Source organism: Cervus canadensis, chromosome 18, assembly GCF_019320065.1.
Source record: "Cervus canadensis isolate Bull #8, Minnesota chromosome 18, ASM1932006v1, whole genome shotgun sequence".
Lineage (NCBI taxonomy): Eukaryota > Metazoa > Chordata > Mammalia > Artiodactyla > Cervidae > Cervus > Cervus canadensis.
In genome coordinates, this window is record NC_057403.1 from 51,338,248 (window position 1) to 51,362,576 (window position 24,329).

Here is a 24,329-nt window from a genome sequence, read left to right on the forward strand (position 1 = left end):
AAATGCTGGCTTTGTGCAAGGACCACCATTAGTACTTTTCTTCGCAGGCTTTCCACTGGTCTGTTACCTCCTTTGCATGCCGGAGTCCTCGTTCCCAGGCACTCTCTGTGGGGGGTTCTGGAGGGGGTGGAGGCAAAATTTCATCTACTACAGGCCCGCCCTATAAAAAAAGGTAAGCAAAAAGTTATGACAGCAAGCAAAACTTAGAAATGGGGGCGCAAAAATACCAAGTGAAACCCCAGCGGGCCCTGCCTGCTCTCCTCTCTCAGCCTCCCTCCCTTGACTGGCTGTCCCAAGCCTACGGGGGCCCCTAGCTGGGGACAACCAGAGGGTTGGAAGGCAGCTCTGGCCTCCGTGGCAGCCTAGAAATGTCTTACACACAAGGCACAGTCATGCTTTTGAGTTGGAACATCACAAACAGAGTTTAGATGTGACCTGCCAGCAAGGAATGGCATTCATGGCGTTCACGTACCCATGGGTTGGCAGGCATCAGGGGGTGCGGTCCGAGCGGCGGGGCCCCATTGGGTGGGAAGGGCTCAGCCTTGGTGATGAGGGAGTAGTTGCCCTTGTCGTTGACTCCAGGGTGTATGAATCTGCAGTTCATGCCCCAGGTGCAGTTCCCTGTGGAAGTAAGAGGCAGGTCAGAGGGGGCCTGGCCCATGTGCACAGCTCAGCTCCCCCTGCTCCACTGGCGACCGGCAAGACACCCAGGCAGCAGGCCGAGCACAGCCCTGTCCATCCCACGAGACCATGAAGGCAGGCCTGGACAGTCTGGGCCGCCCTGAGAGCAGCACTTAAGGGCCCACACAGGACCCTGCCCCACAGTCACCACGAGAGTAGTTCATCTCCCCTAAACAGAGACACCCACAGCATCCTGGTGATCAGGGTGGCCCTGCCTCAGGTTTCACGGCTCAGGACATACACACCCGAAGGTGCACTGACAAGGTCATGATTCTGACTCAAGAGAGCCCCATACTGAAACAGAAATCAATGAGCAGCACGATAGCGATCAGTAACTCTGCCAGTTTATGCCAGGGTGATCTTTACCAGCTCTGTACACCTGCATTTCTCCTAGCAAGCCACTGCAGGCTACTTCTGGTTACTTAAAAAAAAGGGTTAGAGAGAAAACACATAGACAACTATAATAAATGGGGTGTTTATACTTTATAACAAAGAACTAAAAAGGTTGACCTTTAGTATTATTCAGCAACAGAACACCAAGATTCAGGAAAACCACCTGACTTTTCAGGACAGAAAAGAAGACTACATTTTAAATTTAATTAGTGAGTGAATTTTTTTTTTAATTTAATTTTTTGAATAGGTAATACGTGTGCAGGCTTAATAAATATGGCATACAATATCTAAGTGGTTTTAGAAAACATTTTCAATTGGTTAGCATGTAGTTAAATTGTAAGCCATCTTTTAATATATATTCACTCCTAAACACAATATTTCATTTGAATATTTCTGTCAAAAAAATGTTTTTTTCCTTATATCATGTAAATTAAAGAGAAATAATCATTTGATATTTAAGAAACACTAAATTTTACCTTTTAAAAATTATGAGCATTTCAACTTGTATTAAAACCAATAATATATGGCTCCAAAATTAAATATGGAATAAAGTATACTTAAAAAAATTTCTTCTCTGGGAATGCAAAAACAATCAACTAAGTTTATAATTTCTAAAAGTGTTTGAGAGATCACATACAAAGCAGAGGCTGGGTAACACACTCCAGGGGGTTCAAAACCCCAGAGACTCAGACAGTTTTAAAGAAAAAAGAATATGCAGTCATACATCTAAATAAAGAATTCCAAAATATCCACTTATTCATCGCTAGACTCTCATAAATTCACATCACAGTTCACACTGCTCATGCAGTTAAAAAGTAACAAAAAAATTGTAAGCACAGAAAAGTATTAACAAAATAAAGCACAGTATTTCTATAATATTTAAAATCTAAAATACATATATGGGTAGGAGGTAAATGAGTGTGTTATTCTTTGTTCTTTTTGTATTTGAATTTTCAAAACAAAACAAAAATATCACCCCTGACCTACTAACAAAAAAGCTCTTTGGTTCCTCAGGTTTTAAGGGCAGGGAGGAAGAGCCGGAGAATGAGCAGAGAGGAGTTGAGACTGCCTGTGTCTGAGCCCAGGGCCTCCAAAGAGAAGGAGGTGGCTGCTCCAGGAAGTGTGGGCGGTCTACAAACATGCAAGGGCAGGCGTCCCGCGCCTGCAGGCAGGAAGAGTGGCAAGAACAGTGCAATCCCACCAGCCTTTTGAAAAGTGAATTTTCAATTATGCAGAAAGAAGTATGGGAGGATACACTCCAACTGTATCGGGATAACTGATACTGTTTTGACTCTCTGTCAGCACACATTACTTTCATAATTTAAGAAAGCAATTTGTTTGGGGAAAAAAAAAATCTCCAGGAAATGGAAGCAAAAATAGATTTACAGGTTTAAAAACTCTCTTCTGCTTCTAAATGAAATTTCACTACCAGAAAATTTATGTGGACTGTGACTGTATGACGAAACAGGATTACAATTTGGTCAGGGGTCTGTGTGGACAGGCACAGGAGCCCAAAGGGAGCAAGTAGAGGACTTTGCTGCAATCCAAGTGGTACAGCCAGAAGGAAAAAAAGGACGCAGTGTGGTGGTGGGTGGGAGGGTCACAGGAAGACATGTAAACAAGGTGCCTATTAGTCTCATGCGCGCGCGCGCACACACACACACACACACACACACACACACAAAGGTGCCTATTAGTCTCATGTGCACACACACACACACACACACACAGGTGCCTATTGGTCTCATGCGCGCGCACACACACACACCACACAGGAAGACATGTAAACAAAGGTGCCTATTAGTCTCACGCGCACACACACACGCACACACACACAGAGCCTGCCTCAGTCTCAGCAGAAACCAAAGACACGAACACAGATGACAGAATGCACGCCACACACACACACACACACACACACACACACACACAGGCTGCCTCAGTCTCAGCAGAAACCAGACACGAACACAGATGACAGAATGCACGCCACACACACACACACACACACACACACACAGCCTGCCTCAGTCACACACACACACACACACACAACACACAGCCTGCCTCAGTCACACACACACACACACACACACACAACCACACACAGCCTCCTCGCCACACATCACACACACACACACACACACACACACACACAGCCTGCCTCAGTCACACACACACACACACACACACACACACACACACACACACACACACACACACACACACACACACACACACACACACAGCCTGCCTCAGTCTCAGCGGAAACCAGACACGAACACAGATGACAGAATGCACGCCCCACACAGCAGATCCAGGAGTTTGGTCAGAAATACCACCAGGCCTTAAAACTTCTGACTGCTAGTCTGACTGGAGGTCAGTGAGGTGCCTCTGCTGGCATTTCTAACCTGCATGCCACGGCACCTGTGGTGCCTCCCACAACAGCGGAGATGATTTTACACCCTCTTTCTCTAGCTTCCACACAAAACACTTTCTTCACACTAGAATTTTAAACAAAGACTTCCTTGTTTCTAAATAAGACACAGTGGTCTTATTTAGATATTCCTCGGTCCCATTTCCTGTTAATTTGAACAACTCAGAATAACTAATAAAAATAGGGATTGTCAAAATAAGTTTAAAGTACTTCATGGTTTTTTTAAAAAATACTTTTTGAAAAGAAAACAGAATATATAAAAATCTAATAAGGAAATATTAAAGACCAACCCAAGTTCTACAAATGCTTCCTCTAACAGGCATAAAACTCAATGAACACAAACTTAATGTAAGAACACAAAAGTCAGTGCTCCCCTCTTCACAGAACTGTGACAGACAGACAACCAGGTCATCTGTGCTGAGCTGCTTCGACTTCTTCAGGAATAGTCATTATTCATTATGGTAGTTGAAAGAATAAAAATAGTTTCTGGGCTGCTTCTTTATAAATGACAGACTTGAAACCAGTGGTTTGTGTAACTTTTCGGTCTCAGGATCCCAGAGTCTCTGTAATGATTATATTTATTGATATTAAAACCGAGAAAATTTAAAGACATAAAATATAACATATATAATTTATGTTAACAATATTTGTTAACATAAAGGTTTTATGAACATATTTTGAGAAAAATTAGCCTGCTCTGGGGGTGGCTCAGGGGAGGAGGTGCAGCCGCTGGGAGACCCTGAGGCCTCTCCCGACGCTGCGTGTCCTCCGAGGCTTTGACCAGGAACTCCCCCAGCCCTGCCACTGAACTTCTCTGACTCCCAGGCGGGTCCACCTTGAACTGTGAATGGCTTTCTACCCAGGTAGGATTTTGTGACATCACACAACGTTAGCTTGGAAAAGTCATCAAATCCTGCAAAGCTGTCAAGTTTCCTAACACTCTGATTTTTCACTTGAGAGGCTGACCTTATCAGCAGCCACTGTCCTGGCTTTCTGGGTGTCCTGGAGGCAACAGGACTGGGCTCATGGCCACACCTGGCATGCCCTCCCTGGAGGCACCCCTCACGCCTCAAGGGCAGCAAAGGAGCTCCGTGAGTGCTTGCAGTTTTGTTAGAAAAGCAAAAAGACACACACTGAGGGGTTGTGGTGGGGCGAAGGAAATATTCTACACCTGGACTTTGGTGCTGGCTGCACAACTTGCTAAACTAATAAGAATCATTAAACTGGACACTTAAAATAGGTGGATTTTATGACAGGGCAATTATACCTTGATAAATTTATTTATGAAAAGACCTAAACTCAAACTAATCATGGACGTTGTTTCACAGCATGTGCAGCAGGTGGCCCCTGCCGAGTGGTGCATTCAGTCTCACTAAGGCACTGACTTCAAGGGCCCCTAGGTCGCAAGAACATACCTGGAGACCTCCTGCCTTAAACACCAGAGGATGCAGGGATTAAAAAATGGGCAGTAAGCACTTCTCCAAAGAATATTCACAAATGGCCAAAAAGCACTTGAAGAGATGCTCCACATCACTAATCAGAGGGAAATGCAAATCAGAACCCACAGGAGACACCACCCCACACCCATGATGACAGTCACTATTGCAAAACCAGAAAATGGGCGTCCACAAGGAAAGAGCTTAAACCCCGGGCGACGTGGTGGGATGCGAAACGGTAGAGCCACGTGGACAATTGTAGGGCAGTTTCTAAAACTTTAAAGACATAAGTACCACACGACCAGGCCATCCTACTTCTGGGTGTATATTCAACAGATTGGAGAGGAGGGTGTCAAAGAGACATCTGCACACCCATCTTCCCAGCAGCATTATCACAACAGGTCAAGCAAGGAAGCAACCGAGACGCCCACTGACGGGCGACGGGCAAGCACAGTGTGATCTGCCCCGCAGCGGACTGTCACTCCATCCTGAAGAGGAAGGCAATCCTGACACTGCCACAGCGTGGATGAACCTTGAGGACACTGTGCTGAGTGAAATGAGCCCCTCACAAAAGGATGAGACTGCACTTCTGTTAGGCACACGGGGTACTCAACTTCATGGAGGTGAGGTGGGCAGAGGTGGAGGGCTGGGAGCTCCTGTCTAACACAGACAGTTTCAGGTTTCCATAATGAAAGGAGCTCTGGAGGCCCATGGGGGTGATGGCCACAATGAAGGCCAATGAAATGGACACTTAACAACAGTTAAGATGGTAAATTTTATGTTGTTTTTTACCACAATTTTAACAAGAGGAAGAAAGTGTGTGTGTGTTGGGGGGGGTGCGCAGGCACAGGAAGGAGCAGACACAGGAGGCCTGGTCTGCAGAACAGGCTTGGTGCTACGGACAGCCAAGTAATCAGAGACCCAGGAGCAGGACAATTTAAAGAAAATGCTATTTATGCCTTTGTGGACAGAACTTCAAGTTTTGATGACTCAACCTAAGTAGGTGAGAGATGAAAATATACCATAAACAAAGTACTGGCGCTTTAAAATGTTTCAACTTGTATTCCTAAGTACATTGTTGTCATCGGTTACAAAGATCAATGCGTCCATCTGGGCAACTTAACAATTAATCTGCAGATCACAACTTGTAATAGAAATATAGCTAACAAACACTGTTTAAGTATTTTCAAATTAAGATATAATTCACATACTGTAAAATACCCCTATTTAAAGGGCACCATTCAGTGGGTTTTAGTATGTTCACAAAGTTGTGCAACCATCGCTACTACACAATTCTAGGACATTCCACCTCCCAAAATGAAACCCTGTACTCAATGGCTGCCCCTCCTGCTCTGGCCTGGACAATAACCAGCCCATTTTCTGTCTCTATGGATCTGTCCACCCTGGACAGTTCCCATAAGCAAAATCATACAATATGGGCTGTTAGTGACCAGCAGTGTCCTCAGGTTCATCCATACTGCTTTTATTATTCCCTGGTATGGACGGACCACATCCTGTTTATCCCCTCACGAGCCGATGGGCACTGGGGCTGTTTCTACCTTCTGCCTGTTGTGACCATGCTGCTGTGAACACTTGTGTACAGGTCTCCGTGCGGCTCAGGACACACCGGGGGGGAGTGGCTGGCTTAGCTGCAGCCCTCTCCACCACACACTCTGAGCAGGCTGCACCCAGGGCGTAAGTAAGGTTCTGTTTCTCCACATCCTCCCCAGACACAGCAAACTTCATTGTATTTTAGTGACTCTTGCTATTGGAGAGAACCGAAATGCATCCATCTCAGCTTATAATCTTTTAAACTGCATACAAGCAAAAACGTTTACATCCAAAATCTTTTTCCTAAGGAAAGGTAAGAGGTATGTCCCAGAACACCCAAAGATCTATCACATTATTCTGTAGAATGAACAGAATATCGGGGGAAGGGAAACTATAAATTAAACAGTATACTTCTGAAACAAGTTACTGAATGTGCCCAATTAAACTGCAAAAAACGCTGCTTACCAGTAGCTTCTGACTTCTCTACCAAGAAAGGCCTGACACGTGGTGGTGGGCGGTGTCACTCCCTGAAACCCCACCTGGGTGCTCAGTGGGATCTGAGGCACCTCCCCTGCTGTGCTATTACCACCCCACCCACCCCCCCTGCTGCAGACGTCCTTGGAGAGGGCACCCCCTCCAGCACCCCCCAATGAGTCTCTGTGTACGGCCACCAGCTTCGTCTTGTAGTGTGTGCGCTTCTGGAGCTAAATTCTGGCAAGTCCTTCAGCAGTGAGACACCACGCACCTGGCCGGAGCCTCTGTGCCCTCACAGGTGGGTGCTGCAGCCTCCCGCCCTGTTGCCACGGGGCCTCCCGCAGGTCCTGACCGTGGCCAGACTTCTAACCACAGGGTCTGTGCACAGTGCTAACTGGAAATGATCGCAGCACATGTGTGTGCATGCATGCGTGTTGGGCTCCACGGGCTCCACTGATTTACTCCAGAAATTCCAGAGACAGACTGAAGTCTTTATGGCAAGGAAGTCTTTGGCTTAAGTTTAAGTTTTCTGAGATACTGACACTTCAAATACCACAGGCTTTGAGAAGCTGTAAGCATTTACTTTCTAGAAGGTGCTGCGTATTCATCTGCATCCTTAGGGCGGCTATGCTCCCATCCAGGGAACGGCGCATGTGGCCGCACAGAGGAGCCATTGCGCAGCGGCAACGAGCAGCACAGAAACAGCACAGCCAAGAGGACGCGCCCCCAGGACGTGCTGACCAGGGCCCCGAGCGTTCCCAGGCGCTTGCATCCTTGGGTCACCTCAGTATGAGGGACGGGCTTGTTCACGGCCACTCATAGGACGGGGCTCCACCACCGCCCCCCGCCCCCCGCCACCCCCTGTGCAGGCAGCACGCGGCCCCTGCGAGCCCGTCACGGCCGCGTCCTGCCCTCAGAGCCTCCCCCTACCCCTGGCATCACGGCAGGATTCTGGATCCAGAAGAAAAGAGTCTGGCCTCCGGAGCAGGGGGACTGTGCGGTACTAGAGAGATGAATATCGTATATTTTGTACCTTTAACCTGGCCTCTGAATGGTATGGAATTTGATATTGGTGGAGGAGTGGACAATGGTGTCACAACATCTGGAAAAGAAGTACAGGAAGCTCTCGTGAACGTTAGGCTGCACGGGTGGGCCGGGTCAGTGCGCGAGGCGTCTGGGGTCACAGCAAGCCCGGGCAGGAGAAGACCTTCCTCCGGTGCAAGGGGCCGCTCCATCACAGACACGCCGGACGGCGCTGTTCCGGAGCAGCCCCGACACACGCACCCTGGGCTTGAGCCCCTTGTCACACCTTCTCTGTCACAGCCACTCAACTCACTCCATCCGCTTTGCAGGAGGGAGGGGCCTTGCTGCCTTCAGAGGCCGACCCTTCTACAGGCTCCTTTCCAGCCTCTGACGCCTGGTAATAAGTGGGAATTCTCCTTACAGAGTTGGGAAATGTCACAGCTGGGGCAAGTGGCCTTAGAAAAGGGACCACTCAGACAAGGAGTGATGCTGTCTACAGTGGAGACATGGGTCTGTGCTGGGTGAATGGGCTGGAGCCTAGGGTGAAACAAGCAGGCTGGCTGCCCTCCGAGCAAGGCACGAGAGTGACCAGGAAAGGCCCACAGCTGAGAGCAAAGCTCTGCCGCTGCCACCGCCACAGACGGTCACTGCGGCCCTGAGGACAGCCCTGCCCAGGCCCAGGGCTGAACCACCACCTCTGTCCCGGGAACAACTGAGACCACACCAACGGGCCACGCAGAGGCCCCTCACGCAGACAATTACCTTTCATGAAGAATCGGCAGGTAGGACGAGGCCTCACCTTCCTGTCACTGGGGTCCTTCACCTCACCCTCCTCCAGGTCATCGTCCTGAAACAGAGAGAGTCACTTGAAGAGAGACTCACCTGAATGAGGTGATGAGGCGGGAGGGACGCCTACCAACGCGCACGGCACTCCCTAAACCAGACAGGGTACGGCCATGCGACTCACGCAGCCACGTTCATACATGCTTCCAAACCTGAGACTCCCCCAATCGGGCTATGCGGATGATCGAAGCTCACCCACAGACTGCAGCGTCACAGCGATCACCAAGAAACAACGTTCTGTGATGTACGTGACATGCAACACAAGCCAGGCTGTCATCATAGTTCTGTTAATTAGCAATTCTGGGCAGGAAATGGCCACACTTCAGGTTTTTAATATTTTTTGCACTTAAAATTTACAGGAAAAAATATTTTGTGTCCTTTAAACTAGGCACTTTCTCTAATTTACAAGTCTAGGGCCAAGGAGGAGGGAATTTAGGCGACTCAGGTCAGTGAGCAGATCCACTTCAGCTTAGACCTGGGCCTTCTCTTCCTGTTCTGGCCCAGAGTTCCCAACCTTGGGTTTTATAATGCAGGAGGGTTTCAAGACCACAAGTAGGGGTGGGTCTCTCCTCCAGGGATTTCAGAGAGCAACTTGGACCACTGCTCTGCACCCTCCCCAGCCCCCCACCTGTGCCCTGAGCTGAAACCCCAACCCAGGATGGCCCCTAGCCCAAGCAGGGATCCAGAGCCCTGTAGATGTAGTTAAGATGCTAAGTCCAGGATAGAGCCCCTCCAGGTCTGCAGGCCCCAGCCTGTTCCAGAGCGCCCTCGTGTGGTGAACACAAGGGAGCCACAAGCAGGGCAGAGGTCTGGGAGACCCTCCTCTCATCACCTGCAGCACTGCCCTCGTCCAAATGACTGCCCATCCCACTCAGCCTGGGGACTGCTTCTGGACGGGCACCCACACCCGTGACCCTCCGCATGCTCCCCACAGCTGTGACCGCAGTGAGTCCGGCCCGACCATGTCCTCGCCTCTCCTTCCCGGTGGGTGACACAGTCTGAGTCAGAGGCCCCACAGCCCCCCACCACGGACAGGGCCCCAGCCGCCGAGGCTGCTGACCAGATGGTGCCATCCGCTTTTCACTTGCTGCTGCTCCAAAAGCAGCATCGGACTCACCGTAAACAGTCTTCATTGAGTGAAGAAACACTGGAGACAAACCCTGGACTTAAGGTGACTTATTCCAAAGCGTAAATATTTGTAAAATTTCTGCCTTAAAAACACCAAGTTATTAAGAAGTATTTTGTTAAAAAAAAAAAAAAGAACAGGTGCCTGAGAGCTATCTCTCTTAAGAGAGCCAGCAGAATGATTTCTTTCAGAGAAAGTAACAAGTTTTTTTAAAGGTCTTGAGAATTTCTTCACCTAATAACTGAAAGTTTGTACCCTGTGAACATCATCCCCTGGCCCCCCCCACCCCGGTCTCCCAGCCCTGTCCTTCCTGCTTCCTCAGGCACTGGGTCCTACACCACCACCTCACGTGCAGTCTTGGGCCATACAGATGCTCACACAGAGCAACTGCTTTTAAGAAACCAAGATTCACAAAAAAAAAAAGAAAGAAAGAAACCAAGATTCACAGCCAGTGCACTCGATCAGGTTACAGATCTGTTTCTGCAGAGATGTTACTCTCGATATTCACAAGAGCAATCAGGAGCCAGCTGCCCAGCTCAGCCGCCCAGCTCAGCCGCTTCTTAGACACCAGACAGACGAAAGTATCAATAAATCACCCAGCAGGAGAATATTCTCAATCGTCAACTAACTGTTCATTTAGCACAATGGCCTCTCGAGTGATGAACACAAGGAGTTCTGAGATCTTATAAAGAGTTTCAAGCAAAAACAACTCAAGAAGGATGTCTCTAAAGTCAGCCCCCGAGTGTTCCCAGCACCAGGTCAGGGCTGTAACTGGCAGGAATTCTGGCGGGTGGCCCCTGATCCCGTGACCTAGAACAGAGCCAGCAGAGAGCAGGTGTCCCCAGAAGCAAACTGGTGGGTCTATAAACAGCTAAAAGGGCACCAACAACTAACTTGGGGAGCTTGTGCCAGGCCCCCCTACAGTTTACAAATCTAGGGAGAACCAGGCAGCATGTCCTTGGGGTGAGTATGCATGGGGCATAGGGCGGCCTGGGTTCTCCTCCTGCTACCATGACCGTGGGCCTGCCCCCCGCCCCCCCCGGCCCCAGCCGTGCCCTCCTCCCCCCACTCTTCCAGCAGCCAGAGCTTCCACCCGGGCCTCAGGAGACGCACGTGGTGGCCGCTCAGCATCTTGACAGAAAAAGCCCTCAGAGGCAACACGTGAAATGTGAGCGAGGGGAGCACAGGTGACTTCTACCTTCTCCTTTGTGTGGGTTATTTTCCTTAAAACAACACAAAACCACAAAGCTGGGGTATCACCTCAACAACAAAAAGAACTCATTTCCAACCCAGCACCTCCCCGGCAACAGCAGATAAGGAAGAAGATGCAGGCTTGCGCCCCAGAGCAGAGGCCCAGGGGCCGCTGGGCCAATCAGGGGCTCCTTGAACTTCCGATTCTGCACCTGTATAGCGAGCTAGCAGTTCAGGTCTATAATCCTGCATGCACACCCTTTGAGGCCAGAGTTGATGTTTTGGTTTCAAAATGGTGATGGGGTGTGGAGCAGCACCTGTGAGGGGACCCAGGACCTGTGCACAAAGCAATAAACACAAACCACAAACAGGTTAAAGCATGTCGGGTGCTGGCAGGAAGGCAGCTTGCCTACCCCAGAGCTTCTGGGCTGCTCGGCTAAGCAAGTACAGTGGTCCAGCCCCTACTAGCCAAGCAGAGGGAGGCGGGAGGCCTGACTGAATCCCTTGGGACCAGGTCGCCATGGCTGCTTCTCCGCCTCCCACCAGAGGGCAGTGCTGCGAATGCCCCAGATTTCTAAGCCCCTAAATCCTTTGGTAGAAAATACTATGTGTCCAGACATGAAAGGAGCAGGCAGATGTGAACATGAGAAGACAAAGCCCACATGTAAAGAAAAGGCTTCCGAGGCATATTCATCCCTGGCTGGGCCAAGAGCCATCACTTCTGCCCAAGGAGCTGTGTGGACAGTCCACTTGGTGTGCGGGCCTGGTCCCGCCGTCTCTGAGCAGCCACCCTATCAGTGCGATAGTCACTGACGAAAGGAGGGAGGGAACAGAATACTCTGCCCCTTCCCAAGTGGATGGGATGCTCCAGGTGCCAAAGTTTCGTTAACCAGACAACATGTGAGACATAAAAACAGAACCAAGTCACAAAGCGGAGGAGACGATGGAGGGCCAAAGATGGAAGGACTGGAGTCTGCAAAGGCAAGTCACAGACTCTCGAGGGAGGAGGCTCTGTGTAGGACCATGCAAGGCACACATGGCTGCTCGCGCCATTTGGCTGTCTGAGCTGCCGGCACAGGTGAGACCGCTGACTAAGTCAAGTTCACCCATGCTTCAGCTGTCACTTGGCGGGGACCCTCGGCCCCCTCCACAAATAAGCTAGACGCTATAAATAGCTGGCCCACAATCCTGTTTGCAAAATCCCCTCCCACTGCAACAGGGAAGTGGCACTTCCAGAAGGGCACTGGTATTTGAAGGTAGCTCACCAAAACACGTGCAAGTCATTCAAGGCCTGAGTTATAAACCACCTGGTTCAAACAGAAGAACATCAAAGGTTCATTGTACAAACTGATGTCACTACCAAGGAAACCACCAAGAAAGTGGAAAAGCTGGGGAGAGGGGGCCTGCTTCCCTCCAAACCAGCTATCTGTCCCAGTGACCCAAAGCCTACAAGGGAAAAAAGCAGGTCAGTGTACTCCAACAGAGAAAAGCACTTCTCAGTTAAAAGAAGGGTAAATCACTTGTGTTCTTGGAAGTAAGGGTGCTAAAGAGCAACAGGAACACACATACTGACGACCCAGTCAGTTCAGATTGGAATCACAGCAAAGGCACCAAGCCTGACGCGACAGTCAGGGGCAGAGCCCACAGAAAGGGCGTAACATCTAAGCAAGTGATCAAAGAATGGGGAGGAGCCTGGAATGCAGGCATCTGGGCACAAGTGAACCAGAGGGGCTCCCACGAGGGTCCGAGTCTCCACTCATAGCGCCCACCCCTGTCCAGGCCTGCCTGTCTGGAGGGGCGACAGGCTCTGCTCCGCCTGGTCACATGCCCCCGTGTCACAAAGAGCCCAGCAGCACACTGCAGGGCCCATGGGGATGCATGTGGATAGACATGCCACCCTGTGGCTGAATGAAGGTGGGCCTGGGGCCAGCGGGGCTCTGGGGCCCTCTTGAGAGGCCAGGCAGGCACAAGCCAAACCAAACAACCATCTAGGGTCAAGTGGGCAAGAAAGTCAACCTGGATTTCTACTTCTCATGCTGTTTCTGAAGAAACCAGCTATCTCCAAACAACAGGTGTTTTCCTGGGCCAGCTCAGGTCAACGTCACGTCCTAGGCCACCACATCTAACTCAGTGCAGTGGTAGAGCCCCCAGGACCTGTGGGGAGATATCTGACCGCATGTGAGCATGGAAAGGCTGAGAAGTCAATGAACTTCCCCTGCGGACTATTCACAGCTGAAGCAAGAAGAGCTTGCACCTTAGTCCTTTCTTAATGGGGGAGGACTGTCCAGACCCGCCGGCCGCACATCCCATCACTAGGAGCCCCACGTCCTATGGGCAAGACACTGACTTAGCTTTTCTTTTTGTAAACTGAGAGACCAAACTCATGGGCAATCTCAATCAATGATTTCGTCTTCTGCCCCAAATGTCATCCAAACTGATTAACTGGAGTCTCGTGGCATCTCTTTTTCCTCTGGCAACCCTCTGGTTGAGAAGAAATTTCCAAATTGCAAGGAAGCACAGCTGGCAGAACCTAAGAATGCTCACAGACAACGTCCTGACAGCATCCTTGTAAGTAAGTATAATACTAACAAGCAGTGGCTATTAGCTTAGGAGACCATCTGCTACGTTTAGTTGTGAGAAGACAAAAGATCTAAAATTCTAAGCTTGTAACTACACACATGAGCCTGTAACGCCTCACAAAGTTCTGTTCTCGTGAAGTTCAAGAAGCAACACCAGGCACAACCATGGCCCCAAGACATGGCATACGTACTAGCTGCTGAAGCCAGTGTGTCAGGCAAATCCAGCTCATATACTTAACCAACAGCCCCCTCCCCTCAGCAACCCAGAGCATTTCTGAGAGCTATTCCTCACACCTCTCACTTCAGTGCCTCTCCCATGAGCAGAATCTCCTTCCTGGGATATTAAAACTCCCTCTCTCTCCTCCTTTGAGTAAAAGCATTTCTCAGCAGGACTTCAAATTCTTCCCTCCTCAAAATTCAACCTCTTAAAAGATGGTGATGGAAGTTCTCTCATCAGATTATCTGTCATAAAAACCCAACTGCTCACAACTAAAACGATTATTACCAGATACCTTCTCCTTAACCTGAAAGGCCAGATTAATATAAATAAAGTTAAAAGAATGTGATGGTCAAAAGTCAAAGTGCCCTGACAACACAATCCCATTTTCTGCAGTCCCAACGAGACACTTGCAAAGAAGCATGGCCTAGTGAAGACCCTCAGCAGAGGACAAAGAGAAAAATGGCCAAAATAATGGACAAAACTGGAAGGAAGTTTCCTCAGTCTCAAGAATCTAACAGGAAATTAAATCCACAATGGTTCTAGTTGAACACTAACTCAAACAGTACTTAAAGACAGAAAAAAAAAAAAAGGCAGAAAATGACCTCTTTAAAAAAAAAAAAATCCACAATTTTAACACGATCCAACCAACAGCACCAGACAGACAAGTGAGGGTCTGTGGAACTTCCGCCAGCTGCCGACTCCAGGCCAGGCCAGTCTCCATGCCTTCAGTGTCCCCTCACCACCACGGCAACGGCCCCAGCGCTGGCCCCCCCACCCCTTCCTCAGGGCGCCCACCGGGCCTACTCACATCGATCTCCCCGTCGTCGATCTCCCCGTCATCATCCTCTTTCCTCTTCTCCTTGGCAGCCTCTGGGGGCTCCTTGTCCTCCACAGCATGGCCCCCCGCCTTCCCCTCCTCCCCAGGAGCCCCTTCTCCGCGCTCCTCGTCATCCTCGGGCCCGGCCTTCTCAGCATCGTCCTCCTGAGCGCCAGGGGCCGGCTCCTCGGGCACCTCCTCGTCGTAATCTAGCTCGTGCTCATCCAGGTCCCTGGTGACCGACGAGGCCTCGTCCCTCAGGTCGCTGGCACGGTCCCCCTCAGCTCGTGGGGGGCTGGCCGGGCCCCTGCTCAGCTCCTGAGCCTCAGAGTCCCGGTCGTCCTCATCGGAGCGACTCTCCTCATCCTCCTGGCTCAGTCCTGGGGCCACACTCTCCTCATCCTCCAAGTCAGAAGCCCTCCCACCCGCCGCGTCCAGATCCTGCTCAGACCCGCTTTCCCTCAGGATGTCATCGTCCGAGAGCCCCTGCTGCTCTTCTTCGTCCTCCGGAGAGCGAGGGTCCCGGTCAGGGCTCTCGGCCACATCCATCAGTACCCACGGTTCTGCAAAAGAAAGAGAACACACTCAGAGCATCCAGCAGAAGGGCCAGTCAGTCCCGCGCGGCTCTCCTAGCCCCAGGAGGGCTCCTGATCTGCAGGAGGGCTCAGGACCCGTGGCTGCCCAGCTCCTCCACATCCCAGACTGTGCTCTGCAGACCAGCGGCACCAGGCACCGCAGCCCAGGCCTCCATGGGGCCAGGCCGGGCCCGCTGAGCTGGGCGTCAGGAGCCCCACACCCAGAACCACTGGGTGGCAAGAGCCCCCGCACAGCCCCCTCCTCCCAGGGCAACCCAAGCTTATCAGCCAGTGAGCAGGAAGATGGGCACCACAAGCGACAGCTTTTTGGGTTCTTAAAGTAATTTCTTTTGAAATTCAGGAGGATGTGCATTAGGAACACCATGGCAACACAGAAGGCAACATGCCTGACCACTGTCTGGAGCCCCCTACAGGGTCTGGAACACAAGCCCGATTGCCTCAGACAGTCCCCAGGATGCAGGCTGTCTCCACTCCTGCATACGTCTCTCCAGGCCTGGCCCTGACCACCAAGTCACAATCACTGGGGGTGATCCTTAAACCGCAGGCCCTTCTGGAGCCACCAAAGGACGCCAGAAGGCCTCCATGCACCCTGATTCTCAAGAAGTACCTTTCCAGGATGGGCATGCTGCAGGAAACAACTCTGGCAGAAAATTGTACATGTTTAAGTAGTTTCGAATATAAAAACATTGACTGTCATCCTAGAAAAGAAGATTTCTTTTCTATTTTTACTAACTAGATTTAATTATAAAGTGACTATTTCCTGGTTTTCCCACCCTAATGTGCAAAGACAGAAAATTGTCCCAATTGTTCTAAACGCAGGCTGCATAAACTGGGCTGAGTGTGTGTGTGTGTGCGTGTGTGTGTGAAATCAACACCAAATAGCCAATCAACACCACACAGCCTACAAGCGAACACTGACCGTCCACCAGGCCAGGGGTCACCATCAAGCTGGTGTGAAAGAGCAGGAACAGTGAAAGGTTTAATGTTCACCTGAGTCTTCAAGGTTTTTTATTTAAAACAATGTATGCCACAGTCATGTCACATGATACCTTGATGAAACCTGAAAACACACATAACCGTATTTGCATAAGTATATAAAATTACTTATGCATTTATATGTAACTAAAATTTTAAAATATATCTTTTAAATGTACACTTTCAAAAGGAGAACCTGTGTTTAAAGATGCACATATCAAGAACTGGTATCTGAACCCATAGTTAAAAAATTTTTTTTGCTGATAATGGAAATTATTAAAATTCAGCAAACATAAGGACAAATCACTTCAAAGTCATCACCTTATAAATAGTCAGCAGTAAAAGGAATTTACAAACCAATCCATTCAAAGTGACTTAAAAGTAGACAGTTTGGAAAATGATTCACTTTGCGGCCTTCTAACGACACTGTCCAGAGGCAGGCCTACTGAAGGAATTATTAATATTAAAGTCAGTCCTAAAGTGCTGTATTTTGCTGCCTCCCTGCACAGGGCAGAGCCTGTCACCACATACATTCCTCTGGCAGCCCAGGGCAACCAGCAAGGTGAGAAAGCTACCAAGACAGGGCCCACATCCTCGCCTCCTCCAGACACAGCGCTGGGCGTACTGCAACCAGTCAGGGGCCAGTGGCAAACCAGCAGCCTCTCGCCCCACCTTAGTTGATGATATCAGTGAAATGTGTGAGATTTCCCTTGGTGTACAATGTCCTATGCCTACCTTTGTACAGCTTTTACTACACTGTGCGTAAGAAACCTCTCCATAGAGAGGCAGGGACTTTCACTCCCCAGTTGCTCAGGCTGGCCCCCGGGACCCTGAAGGCAAGGCAGTCACATACAACTGTCACTGAGCCTCAAATTCCGATTATCACATCGTACAGTCTAATGGCAACCTTGGGAACCAAGTTGCCTCTGAAATTAATCAGCTAGTAACCAAAATTAAGTGTCCTCTTAAACTAGCTTAAAATCCACACAACTGCTACTTGAGCCTTGCAACATACTATCCTGTTCACTGTTCCTGGCACCAAGGCTGCCTGCAAGTAACATGATAATAGCCCCTTCCTGGGGCCCAGGTGCCAAAAGGTTCCATTGTCATGATTAGGTCCAAACAAACTGCTCTGTGCATTTTGGCAAACTTGGATTTAAATCCCAGGGTAAGAAATGGAAGAAAAAGAGCTCCTAGCTTCAAATATACAAACTCAAGCAAGTGGACCGTGTCTTTCTGGGACATGGGGATCAGTGTGGGCTTCTGAGTCAGAACCCGAATCCTCGCTCCACTGCCTCCTGGCCTTAGGGTCCTGGACAAATTATGTAAACTTGCCAGACTCCAGTTTCTTTATCTGAAATATGGGAAAACAGCATCCACTCTAGAAGTCACTGCAGCAGTGAGATGAGACAAGGCTGATGGCTTCCAACACCCGTGTCCCACTCCCCATGAGACTGCCCAGGGGCCAGTCACCCAACACACATCAGAGAACGGACTCAGCACGATCACGTCTTTACAACAACTATGCAGCAAAATCAACAGCCACCCTACCTGCGGCAAGACTACTACTCTGCCAGACACTGGGTCTAGTCCCTCACATCGACCTTTTAGACAAATGATGTTACCCCTCACAGAGAAGGAAACTGAGGCCACCTGGCCACTGAGTGCAGTCCAAGCTGGAGTCTACTCTGCTGCCCAGTCCCGAGCCGGCCTGATGCAGAACATCAGTTCCTGCTACCTGCCCTGGGACTAACTGCCACACATCACCATTGTTCTACAGGAAAATGGGACCTGAGCGCCAAATGACTCTACAAATTCTGTTCTGGAATACAGCCCTCACATCGAACGGGACTCACACTGACCCAGGAGATCTGTATGTTGTTCTCTTCTCCCTTCTCAAGTTTTGTGCTGATCCATCTAGCTTCCTGCCTGAGCCCTTCTAGAACCCAAAAGACAGGTTTTTACAGAGATGGAAAAGTTACTATATGGTCCACACAGACTATTAGGTAAAGAAGAGTGATGATCATATGGAAATTGAACCTGTGACACCACTTATTTTAAAGTGTGTCCCAAGTTTGAAACTCAGGCACTTAAAACTAAATCTAACAAAAGAAACCCCCCAAAGGTGCACACTTCTATACCAACACCACAGCTGGATGGTGTGTGGAAAGAAGTCCTTGAAGATCCTTGAATGTGCCCCCAGTTTGTATTATGGAAATCACTTCATCCCCCTCCCCAAGCACAGCGCTATCTTCCCTCCTCTAAAGGGCCATTTTTAGCAAAAGGCCCTTCGTGCACCTGCTTCTATTCAGGTGGACAAGTACTGTCAGCCTTCCATTGGCGGGGGGCGGGGGGCGGGGTGCAGACATGGATTGCTTTAAGAATCTGAGGAAGGGAATGGCTCCTCTCTCTAGAAAAACCTGGACATAAGCAATTTATCTCCCATTTCTGGGAGTTCAAAGACTCCTGAGGTCCACCCACAGTCCCTAGACCGAGAACTACTGCCCAGAGTGTATTGTGCAGTGTTCTACCATGCACCCACACTCACCACGCTATACCACCATTGTCCATTTGCAAAGTCTGTTGGGAGACATCCCCCCATGAAGGGCATGAGTGGAAGGACTCAGACTCTCCTGGGTCCTCTAAGCTCAGCAAATGGCTACCACACAACTTACTGTCTGAACCTGGGGGCACTGCTGACAACTACCACATGCACGAGTCACAGCCTTCCTAGGCACACCAGGACACACAGTCACCCACAGGCGGCCCTGACATTCTCCACTTTTTCTCTCCCTGTGGAATCTCCTGGGATTTTACAATCTGAGGCTACACCCAGGTGAACAGCTTGCAGAGGAAAACAGACCAAAGAACTGACTTGCTTATCAGAAGCACCCTGAGTGACAACTTGTTGGGCAGGAGGGGAGTACTGCTGGGGGTCAGAATGCGGTTTGTATTCCAGGCCCACTCTGGGAGAGTTAACTGGCTCTCTGGGCATCAGTGTCCTATTCCGAGATTAACTCAATTTGGCAAATATCTGAGTAAGTGCTGTATGTCAGGAGCCAGGAAAACATGTGGTCTACTGAGTGCACACAGTGAAACACAGGGTCCTCCGGGCACGTCTCCACAACTCCCAGGCTCGCAACTCTTACTTAGTGTGTTCTTCTCACACAATCACCCTATCGTCGGGCATTCTTGGCAAAGTTTATAACTCTTTAGGCCTTTGATCCACAAGATAGTGAAACTGCCTGGAAAAGAGAATAACAGTGTCCATCATTGTGTCTCCACAGCGTAGTACACTGGCAGACGGAGACTGATAGATGCTTGTCGAATAAATCACAAAGACTCCTTGGTTGTAAATACCTGTTGCATGCCAGAAAGAAACTTGAAGTAAGTGTCTACTTTTTAGAAGACTATTCTGGAACTGAGACACAGAGTGGTGCTGCCTCCTTTTCCAGCGGTCATTCTGGAAGGTTGCACCTTGACTCCAAGGGCACCGCTAAAGTACAGAACATTTGGGAACTTTTCTTTCTGAGAGAACTTTAGAACATGCACAACAATCCCCGGGCACTCTCAGTGGCAGCAAATCTTCCCTCTCTCAAGGTGGGTCAGCAGGAAGCTGTTCAAAAGCCTGGTCTGGTTAAGTGAGGTGAGTTCCCAAGCCAGGTAAGATGATTTTGGGTCAAACATGTGGTGTGACTGTTGAACAAGACTGATTTTTCCCCTATGGCTTGCATATTTACTACCAAAACAGGACTTCTAAAGAGATTCTGGCAAAAGAGCACCAATGAAATACAAGTCTAACTTTCGAGGACAACCATTTTTAATAGAGCTGTCCCTATCTGAATGCCCAAGCTCTGGTACATCTGGTTAAAATTCACGTTCAGAACTTCAGGGATTTACAACATCCAAAGGAAGGATGTCAAGACTGGTGATAGACATCATCCCCAAACCGACTAAGCCTGACACCAAACGACTTCCCAGGGAGGAAGCACTCACCTTGAGATGATCTGTGAAAAAGGAAAACACCTCCTTTGCTCTTAGGAATGGTTTCACAAAGCTATCTTACCCACCAAAAACTGGAGAGAAATTCTAGCCTCCAGGACACATGTGACTGGTTTCCAGAGCTGGGTGGGTTCCACACTTGTGCTCAGATTGTAACATCATCAGGCAAAGATGCCCCTGCCTGGGAAGCGGGAATTGACCTGGGCCCAGCTTCACCCTGAGAATCCCAACCTCTGCTCTGGGACAGGACCACTCCACAGGCGACACGAAGGAGAAAGGATGAAAGCCACTGCTATGCCCCCAAACGCACTCTTCTTCCATTCTCCCCAAATGGATCTAAAGACTGACCTGCTCTCACAGATGCAGAGCTGAACAGCTCTTATAATATGATCAACCACTCTATCTGGCAAACTCAGCTATCATAAAGTATTCATGAAAACTTAAGTTTTAGCAGGAGTAAGGCTGGAAGTTTTTAAGTCTTAGGTACTCCCAGCAATGACCCGGCATCCTATGGGCTCTTAACCAAAGGGGCACAGGGAAGTTTATTCCAAAGAGTGGCGTGCGTCTTGGGGCACAACCAACAGATCCAACCTGTGCCGCCCGGGAAGTCGAGGGAGCAAGTTCCAGGAGGATCCAGAGAGCTCAAAGCTCCCGAAGAGCCTATCCTCAGTCCGGAGGGCGAACTTGCGTGCCTCCTTCCGCACCCCCATCTTTGTGGGCGGAAAGCAGTGCCACGCGAATGTCCCGGAAGAGAAATGACAGCTTCGGGAGATCAACCCCACGACGGAGTGCGGAGGCAGCCGCCAGGCACTCGAGCTTAGGGGGATTCAGGACCCCCGGCCAGCTCGACCGGACGGAACCTGGGATCGTGCCTAGCTCAGCGTCCTCTTCCCGGGGCCCAAGAGTCACGCTCCGGCCGGGGGCAGCCTGGAGTGCTCCCCGGAGGCAGAAGCGGCGAGGCTCCGGGCCTCGGCTCAATGCCGCCGCCACGCTCCCTGTCCGGCCGCCTCGGCCTCCTTCTCCCGCCGGCCAGGCCTCCCAGCCACCACCACCACTTACCTCAGCTCGAGGGCAGAGAGGGGGCCACGGCTTCGCAGGGGTCGGGACGGCGCGGACAAGGCGTCTCTCGGCCCTTCCGCTGCTCACAGTCTCCGGCTTCAGGCGCGACGCGGGCGGAACAAACGGGCTCCACTAGCCGCGGGGGCCGGCCATTGTGCGACGTCATCAGGCCGCGACGGTTATCTGCGGGCCGGCGGGCTTCCCTCGCTCGCCACGCCCCCCACCTGCTTCCTTCCGGCCTCCGCGCCCCCGCCCCCGCGCGGCCCCGCCCCCTCGGGGCGCGTCCGCCCGTACCAGTCACGGCGCAGGCGCGGCTGGGGCCCCGCCCCCGGGGCGGGGCTCAGAGCGCGCGCACCGCCCATCGAGGTGCAAGTAGGGCTGTCCGCGGCGCGTGGTCACGTGACGTGCTGCCGCAGGTTCCCGCCTAGAGGTCCGCTGTCCCTGCTGCACCCTACCAGGCGGAGGTGGGTCCCGCGACGTCACGGCTCAGAGCTTACCTTCTCCAGCCCTGCTGAAGATCCCCCAGCCTAAAGTTAATCCTTTTCGGGAAATGAGTTTAAATAGAAAAACTTAGACTTTTTAAATTGCTTACTAGGGACTACATAGCTCCCTCTCTGTTAAATATCAGTTCAACACAAGATTAATCATTTTCGAAAAACTGAGTTTAAATATCAAAGTTTAAACATTTTAGAAACTATTTCTGTGGTACTAAATAGCTCTTGCTTTATCAAATATAATCAGTCCAACACAAAATTTAATCATTTTTTTGATGTCAAAGCTTTAAAGTTTTTAAACTAATCCCCATGCTGTTAAAAAGTATCAACAGGTCCAAGATCTAATCACTTATGCTAAATCTATCAAACCTTAATACCTAATCTAACTGATGTTGCAGCCTGTCTCTAGAGTGGAAAGTTAAACCCATCAGTCTGCAACCCAACAGTGTGATCAGCACTAGGGAGGTGATCTGTGTAAGACCCCCTCCCCTCCCTAAGGTAAGGCACCCTTGTTGGAGCAACCTACCCTCTTAGCTTCATTTTTCCACCCTCTGTGCTCATAAAGACCCAGTTCCCCCCAGTCTCTCCCATCAGGAAGCTTCCATAAACCTCTTATCCTTATGCCTCAGAGTGCAGACAAAATGAAGACCACATCACAGAAAACTAATCAAACTGATCACATGGACCACAGCCTTGTCTAATGCAATGAAACTATGAGCCATGCCCTGTAGGGTCACCCAAGACAGACGGGTCATGGTGGAGAGCTCTGACAAAACGTGGTCCACTGGAAAAGGCAATGACAAGCAAGTTCAGAATTCTTGTCTTGAGAACCCCATGAACAGTATGAAAAGGCAAAAAGATACGACACTGAAAGATGAACTCCCCAGGTCTATAGAGGTCCAATATACTACTGAAGAGTGGAGAAATAACTCCAGAGAGAATGAAGAGACAGAACCAAAGCAAAAACAACACACATTTGTAGATGTGATTGATGATGGAAGTAAAGTCTAATGCTGTAAAAAACAACATTGCATAGGAACCTGGAATGTTAGGTCTATGAATCAAGGTAAACTGGAAGTGGTCAAACAGCAGATGGCAAGGGTGAACATCAACCTTTCAGGAATCAGTGAACTAAAATGGACAGGAATGGGTGACTTTAACTCAGATGACCATTTTATCTACTAATGTGGGCAAGAATCCATCAGAAGAAATGGAATAGCCCTAATAGTCAACAGAAGAGTCCAAAATGCAGTACTTGGATGCAATCTCAACAGAAAGATCTCTGCTCATTTCCAAGGCAAACCATTCAGTATCACAGTAATCCAAGTCTGTGGCCCAACCAGTAATGCTGAGAAGCTGAAGCTGAACGGTTCTATGAAGACCTACAAGAACTTCTAGAACTAACACTGAAAAAAGATGTCCTTTTCATTATTGGGGACTGGAATGGAAAAGTAGGAAGTCAAGGGATACTTGGAGTAACAGGCAAATTTGGCCTCTGAGTACAAAATGAAGTCAGGCAAAGGCTAACAGGGTTTTGCCAAGAGAAAGTACTGGTCATAACAAACACTCTCTTCTAACAACACAAGAGACAACTCTACACATGGACATCGCCAGATGGTCAATACCAAAATCAGATTGATTATATTATTTGCAGCCAAAGATGGAGAAGCTCTATACAATCAGCAAATACAAGGCTGGGAGCTGACTGTGGCTCAGATTATGAACTCCTTTTTGCCAAATTCAGACTTGAAGAAAGTAGGGAAAACCACTAGACCATTCAGGTATGACCTAAGTCAAATCCCTTACAATTATACAGTGGAAGTGACAAATAAATTCAAGAGATTAGATCTGATAGTGTGCCTGAAGAACTATGGACAGAGGTTCATGACATTGTACAGGAAGCAGTGACCGAGACCACCCCTAAGAAAAAGAAATGCAAAAAGGCAAAATGGTTGTCTGCAGAGGCCTTACAAATAGCTGAGAAAACAAGAGAAGTCAAAGGCAAAGGAGAGAAGGAAAGATACACCCATCTGAATGCAGAGTTCCAAAGAATAGCAAGGAGAGATAAGAAAGCCTTCCTGAGCAGTCAATGCAAAGAAATAGAGAAAAACAATAGAATGGGAAAGACTAGAAATCTCTTCAAGAAAATTAGAGCTATCAAGGGAACATTTCTTGCAGAGATGGGCACAATAAAGGACAGAAATGGTGTGGACCTAACAGAAGCAGAAGAGATTAAGAAGAGGTGGGAAGAATACACAGAAGTACTATACAAAAAGATCTTCATGACCCAGATAATCACGATGGTGTGATCACTCACCTAGTGCCAGACATCCTGGAATGCAAAGTCAAGTGGGCTTTAGGAAGCATAGATAGGAACAAATCTAGTGGAGTTGATGAAATTCCAGCTGAGCTATTTCAGATCCTAAAAGATGATG

At 49.4% G+C, this 24,329-nt stretch overlaps 1 protein-coding gene across 4 annotated transcripts in view; it reads right to left on the reverse strand.

Annotated features, from left to right (window-relative positions):
• Window positions 1-21,585, reverse strand: part of ZC3H18 (zinc finger CCCH-type containing 18) — a 42,354-nt gene extending 20,769 nt beyond the window's left edge. For 3 of the 4 annotated variants that reach the window (XM_043436422.1, XM_043436421.1, XM_043436420.1), the window contains exons 1-6: window positions 21,401-21,585; window positions 14,760-15,331; window positions 8,755-8,839; window positions 8,003-8,071; window positions 473-621; window positions 68-160 (exon numbers count right to left, since the gene is read on the reverse strand). In XM_043436422.1, the coding sequence (XP_043292357.1) occupies window positions 68-160; window positions 473-621; window positions 8,003-8,071; window positions 8,755-8,839; window positions 14,760-15,317 (954 nt within the window). In that variant the 5' untranslated portion in view covers window positions 15,318-15,331; window positions 21,401-21,585. The remainder of the gene's footprint in view (window positions 1-67; window positions 161-472; window positions 622-8,002; window positions 8,072-8,754; window positions 8,840-14,759; window positions 15,332-21,400) is intronic. The other variant, XM_043436423.1, reaches the window with a different exon arrangement.
• Between the last annotated feature and the right edge of the window lie 2,744 nt (window positions 21,586-24,329).